This window comes from Merops nubicus, unplaced genomic scaffold (genome assembly GCF_000691845.1).
Source record: "Merops nubicus isolate BGI_N331 unplaced genomic scaffold, ASM69184v1 scaffold7404, whole genome shotgun sequence".
Lineage (NCBI taxonomy): Eukaryota > Metazoa > Chordata > Aves > Coraciiformes > Meropidae > Merops > Merops nubicus.
Window position 1 is genome coordinate 44,802 of NW_008603558.1, and position 6,510 is coordinate 51,311.

At 52.7% G+C, this 6,510-nt stretch overlaps 1 protein-coding gene across 1 annotated transcript in view; it reads left to right on the forward strand.

Annotated features, from left to right (window-relative positions):
* NFASC (neurofascin) overlaps positions 1-6,510 on the forward strand; it is a 52,568-nt gene that overhangs the window by 7,648 nt on the left and 38,410 nt on the right. The window contains exons 7-9 of the mRNA XM_008938711.1: positions 392-442; positions 5,316-5,427; positions 6,057-6,287. Coding sequence (XP_008936959.1) covers positions 392-442; positions 5,316-5,427; positions 6,057-6,287 — 394 coding nt within the window. The remainder of the gene's footprint in view (positions 1-391; positions 443-5,315; positions 5,428-6,056; positions 6,288-6,510) is intronic.

A 6,510-nucleotide genomic window follows, 5' to 3' on the forward strand; every position in this document is an offset into this window, starting at 1 on the left:
ATATGATTCCTTTATAGTTAAGAAACTGAGAGAAAAACCATTTCCTCTTCTATATTGAACTGTTTCTATTCTACTTTTTTCCCCCAAAACACAACTGTCTTTCTACCAAAAAGAAAACCACCTTTGTGATACAATTTCCATCCATTTCCTTGCCTCCCCAGCCGGCAGGAGGAAGCCAACCCCCTTTTCCTTCCCTTGAGAGCTGTGGTCTGTTTGTGCTGCAGGCAGCCGTGCTCCGAGCGCTTCTGTGTCCCCGCTGTCCCTCTGCGCCTCGCTCCTGCCTTGGGGGAGAAGTGATTTTGTTTGGTGTCCCCCCTCCCAACCCCACCCTGCCTGTCCCCCCACCTGCTTGGTGGCCCTCGGTACGCTCACGGTCTTTTGTTTATTGCAGAGAAACCCCATAACGAAACGTCTTTACGAAATCACACTGCCATGTACAGTGGTGAGTCAACGCTGGCTTCTGGAGACCCCTCCCTTGGTTTAACCCCCCCTCTGCCTAACCCCACTGATCTCTGGCACTAACCGGGCATCCTCTGCCCCTCGTCTGTGCCAACCCCCTCTGTGTGTGTGTGTCCCCGTTGACAGCCTCGACCTTGCAAATTAAAAAAAAAGGGGTGGGATGGAATCAGCCCAACGGTGACAAAATCCCCCCCGAAGTTTTCACAATTTCAGATGATGGAGCTTTAAGCTGATTAAGTGGATATGGCAGAGCCCAGCTCGAGAGGCTTTGGGGTTAATAGGATCTGGCCCACGGGGAGAAGTCGGCGTGGCTGAGCGTGCCCAGCTTGCTTCCTCACCCAAGAGGTGGCTTGTCCTCAGCACAGGCCCATGATTTAAGGAGGAGACCCACCACCCCTCTTCTCTCTGCCTTCAGAAAGAGCATTTCTTGTGTTTGCAGCTAAACTCAGGCAGTGACTGGGAAGGGAGAAAAAAAAAAGAGGAGTATTTAGGACTATTTGGTTTTCTCAAGAGCTGGGTGCTTCTTTTCTCTCTGGTGAGGTTGTACACATGTTGGATGCTTGTGTGGAGCTCTTGATGCTTTTGTGAAGCTCTTGATGCTTTTGTGAAGCTCTTGATGCTTTCATGGGGCTCTTGCCCTTTGTCTGGGCAGGGAGATTACCTCTGGAGCCTGTGTTTGCTGGGAGAAGCTCGTCCCAAACCCATAACTGATGCTTCAGACAGAAAACCACTCCCCAGGGCACGATCACTGCCCTGAGGATGGATGGGAAGTGTCATGGATATGAAGGGCTCCTGCAGGCAGAGCTGGCCAGCAGCAGGGCTCTGTGGGAGCAAGGAGATGGGGCTGTGTGGGGGTGATGCTGAGAGCACAGGCACCACCAGGGATGCCAACACCTCACCAGAGACCACCACAGAGCCCGACTGCCCCAGGGCCAGGTGCTGTCGTGGGCAGGGTTTGCTTTCTGCCCTTCTTGCTGCTTATGGAGAGCAGGTTGTGTGGCAGCAGGATGGGGCCACCCCCAGCCGTGCCCTGTGCTGCTCCCCAGCCGTGCCCTGCAGCAAAATCCCACTCAGCCTTTGTCCCATCCTCTTCCACCCGGAGCCACAGGTTTGTTTGTGCCCCGCACAATCCAGGGCACGTTTTCTTTTTCCACGGGGACTTCCAGGGACAAGGAGTGCTTTTGCCAGCTAAGAGCAGAGCGAGTTGGAGCGTGAGAAGAGGAGGATGTGCCAGGCGAGGGCACTGGAGTCGGTGTCCCCAGTAAGTGCCATCCTGTGCTGGCGGGCAGCCTGGGCAGCCCTTCCCCATCGAGGGAAGCACAGCGTTGGCATCTCACCGGCAGCCAGGAGTGGGAGGTTCCTGAGGGGGCTGGAGAGCTGGGGAAGGCTCAGCAGAGAGACCAGCCTCGCTGGTGGCAGCAAAGGGGTCGGTGTTCTTCTGAAAGGGTTTGTAGAAGTGGCTGTGAAAGGGGGTTGCTGGCAAAATGAGCTTCAGTGGGGGCTGCCTAAACTGCATCACCCCCCCGAGAGAGGCGAGTGGGGAGAGATCCCTCGGCCAGGGACCAAAGAGAAACCCAGTGGGGAGCTCTCCTGTAAATATAGATCTCATTTAGCAGTGTAATGATGTTTGCATTTCCCAGAGCTGGCAGCTCTTGCTGGTTCCAGAGGGAAAGTCACTGTGGTGGTCGTGGGCTCCCTGATATCCCACTGCACATCTTTCTTCAGGGAATAGGGATGCTTAACAGTCACTCAGTGTGGAGAAGGAGATTTTATCTGCACAGCCTCATAGATTTCTCCAGGTTTCTCTTCATAGGTGCAGAGGGTAAACTGCTGCTCTTTGCACGATATGGGCTATTGGTATTTAACATCCTCTGGAACAGTTTATGGGTCCGGTGGATTCAGAGCACCCACTTGCAGCCCTGTGCAAATCTGAGCTCCAACCTAGCAATTTCTTAAGGAACTGGTGAAAAATTCCTACCCTCAGCCCTTTTTCTTTTTGCTGACCCCCTGTTTCTCCCTGAAATGAGCTGTCTGGTCGTACTGGCCACTGGAATCTGCTGCAGTAAAGCAGGGAGCCCTAGGAGTGGGGAAGAGGACCACCACCTTCCCACATATTTCAGCTGTCTGGGGGAGACTTGGGGCTCTCAGACTGTGTATCTCGGGGTGCTGGTCCCTACAGTATGTGCTCAGCTCCAGAGTGAGCTGGCAGAGGGCTCTGAAGGCTGCGAGTCCCTTTCCCTGCTGGTCAATGAGGGGTGGCCCCGAGCTGCCGTGGGACCTGCTGGTGTGGACATGGGGCACGAGCAGTTTGTGGGACACTTGTCTCAAGCAGCACTCGAGGGCCAGGTGAAAGGCAGGAGATGCATCCCAGCCCTTCTCCCCACAGCTTGGAGAGGGTGCAATGAGCCCAACTGCCCAGGCAAACCATCTGCAGTGATGAAGGAAAAACCACCTAAAAGGATCAATTGAATATTTTATTAGCAGAGATTTCTCATCTCTTTTTAAAATGGAAAGCCCGTTTTGTCCTTTTTTCCCTTTTTTTTTTTTTTGTCTTTTGGCAAACCTGCAGGATGTTTTGAAGCTGTGCAGGAGGGGAACAGATGGGATGTGTCTGGACGTGCATGTTCCTATTATCGCCTTTCACCAGAAATGGTTGTGCAATTCTGGATTTGATTCTGGAGTTGATGTGCAGTTTTTAAATGCCATCAGGACTTTGGGGAGGGGGCAGTTGGCTGCTCTGGGGTGAGAAGTAGCTGTCTCTGGCATCCCCTGTTCACAACTGAACGGGTCCAGTTTCACCAAGGCTGGGACGACAGCAGCAATATATTGGAATTACAGCCTGTCTTTGAGCAGAAATAAATAGCCATGGGATTGGTTTTTGAGGTTCTGTTCCATCCAAACGGATGAGTGGGGTGTTGTTGGTTGTCTGAGAGTTCAGTGCTGGAGCAGTACCTCTGCCTGAAAGACTTTCTGTCCCCTCCCTATTAGAAATGCCAAAATATTTATTAGTAGTGCTGTGCGAAGGCAAAAAGCTCATCAGCTATGCAGCGTTGTTGCTGGTAGGTTTATTAAACAAGTGGATAGGGTACTAATTTCTCTCCCTTATTTTTAATTTTCATCATTAATATATGGCTGGTAAAATTTGGCTTGCACTGCTGCTTATCTCTTCTAGTTACGCCCCGGGCTCCTGAGCAAATGGGTTTGTTGTGGGAGTGAAGCGTACAGCCTGTTCAAACAGGCTGCAGACTGTTGGCTAATAAAAGCCAATACTGGCTTATAAAATAATATCCCACTCTCCTAATCACATGAGAAGAGAATTGTCCACGAGTCTGGCCCGAGGTGTGGGAGCTGTAGAGAAATATTGGCTTTAAACCCAGCCGCTGGCTCTGCCCCTCACAGAGCCCCAGCATGGGCTGGTTGGTTGACCCAGGAATTAGAAGCGGGCAAGAGACCAGTGGCATGTGCTTGCCCAGGGAACTGGCCCTTCAGGATAAGGTCAAGATTTGCCTGCCCTGGTAATCCATTAATCAAATAATTGACTAACCCGCTGGCGAGCACGGGCAGAGCGGTGACCCGCAGGGACCTGGGCATGGGGCTGTGCCCCAGCAGACCTGGAGCCCTTTCAAAGGCAAGGTTTAACTCCTGGGGTTGGGTTTTCTTCCCCTGTGAGCCTGGTCCCAGCCTCTTCCCGAGGCAGACTGATGGGACCTCCATGAACAGCCCCTGCCCTCTCCCCCATCCTTCTTCCCAGCCCTTTTCCCCTCCCAGAGCTCAGCTGGAGGCTTCCCAAATAGATGTGGGCACCCCCAAAAGCCCCGTGGTGCTGGGCACTCCTGGCTGCCTCCTACTTGCTGAGAGAACAAAACTTTTGGAGCAGCAGGAGAGGGCTTGATCTGCCCCCCAAGACCCTGCTCCAGCACCGGGGTGGGCTCTCCCCATGGCTCGCTCTGTGTTTTGCAGTGACCTGTGCCAACCCTGCCCCTATTCTGCCCCCTTTCCTAATCTCATAACCTCCATCTCTGCTACTGCTGCTTTCAAGCCCATCTCATCTTGTTTTGTCCTCAATGAGCTAGATGTAGTTTAATAATTCCACTTATTAATGGAATTTATTCCATTAATAGTTATTTTCTTTCCCCTACAACGAGACCTTCGCTGTGCGTATCTGTAGAGAGTTGTCTTGTGTCTTTCCCTGGTTTTCTCCTGTTCAACTTTCCTGTCCAATCCTGAGATCTGTCACTTTGGTTGCTAAGTTGTTCCTGTCCAAAGGACACTGTCCTTCCAGGCCCTGCAGCTCCTAGGAAGGGTGAGAAACCTCCTTGGTGCTGCTGGAGCCCCAGGCAGTGCTCGGAGCCTCCGTATTTTGGAGATCTCTGTGGCAAAGCAGCTTGATTGCCCAAGTAACCCCTCCCTGTGCCCATTTGTTCCTTTTGTCCTTCATTACATGTTCTGTCCATCAGTGTTTCCGAGTCTCATCTGATTTCAGCCCATTTCTCTGTGCTCGAGGCAGGGGTGGGCAGGAAAGGCTGGAGCTGATGGGGCAAGGAGTTTCCCAAGGCACCATCCCCACTGCTCAGCTCCCTCTGCCCATCCTCTGCTGCTTCTTCACCTCCCTGCCTGCCAAGCATCCTCTCTCTACCCTTTTTTTTTTTAACTTTAAAAATTACCTCCAGCCCTTCTCTACTTTCCAGGTACATTTCTGGGTGAGTTCAGTATCCCAGGCTTGGCCAGGAATTTGAGGTCTTCCCCCCCCAAACCACCGTGTATTTCTGGCCCTGTGTGTGCTGCGGCAAAGGAAGGTTTAAAAGCACTTTGTTTTGTTTGTTTGTTTGTTTGTTTTTCTCTCCTGCTGATTTCAGCCCGAGGGATTACGGAAACAACTCCCAGCTTCATGTATCCCTACGGGACCTCGAGCAGTCAGATGGTGCTCCGAGGGGTGGACCTCTTGCTGGAGTGCATTGCTTCAGGAGTGTACGTACCGCTTCCCGGGCAGCCAGAGGGGCAGAGGGTGGTCCCAGCCACCCCCCGAGATGCTGAACCAGCAGTGGGAACACCTCTGGCTGGGGAAAGGGATTGTTCCCTTCCTTTTCACTCTCATAACCTGCTTAAAGAGTAAGAGCGTGGAGCAAACAGGAGAGCTGAGCTTTGCAGCACTGTTCTGAGAAGCAAATGTCTTCAGCTACTTGCTGCCCAAGGATAACTCCCCACTGCTCTGTCCTTGTAGCTATTTGCCAGCCTCCTGGGTGCTCCTCATCACCCTGTGTAAACTACAGGGGAGGATGTTTGTGATCCCTGTGCCTGCAGGAATATCCTGGGCTGGGGCTGGGGGTCAGACTTCAGCATCGGTCCTGAGGTGTGCTGCCTGGTGCTACCTGCTCATGCTGCCAGACCAGTCTCTGCATCCCCAAGCATGAGGTGTGAGATGGACCCTAGTGACACTCGGGGTCCTAGTTTAGGGGCTGTGGTAGGAAGGAGGGTAGCCCAGCAGCAGGATAAGTCCTTCTCCCTTGGTGTGAGTGGTTCCGAGTGTAGGATCAACTCTTTTCTTAGGAGTCATTTTCTTGTCTTGCAAAAGCATTTATCTCCTCCCCTCTCCTTAGACCAGCACCAGACATCATGTGGTACAAGAAAGGAGGAGAGCTCCCAGCAGGCAAAACCAAGCTGGAGAACTTTAACAAGGCTCTTCGTATCTCCAACGTCTCCGAGGAAGACTCCGGGGAGTATTTCTGCTTGGCGTCGAACAAGATGGGCAGCATCCGCCACACGATCTCGGTGAGAGTGAAGGGTACGTCACCTTTACCTTGCCATCTTCTCTACCTTCACAACCAGAAGCTGGGAGGGGGGATGCTCCAAACTGTGAAAGGGGCAACAGGGGCTGCCTCTGGGCTGAATCCAGCCATACTGCTTCTGACCTAAAAGCAGCGTGAGGTGTGATCTAGGCTTGGTGTAACTCAGCAGAGCTTCACGGATGGAAATGGTTGTGGTCTTGTGTGGCCAAAGAGGCTGAGGGAGAGGACTGTCCACCCCCACCACACCCAGCGAAGCTCACTTGAA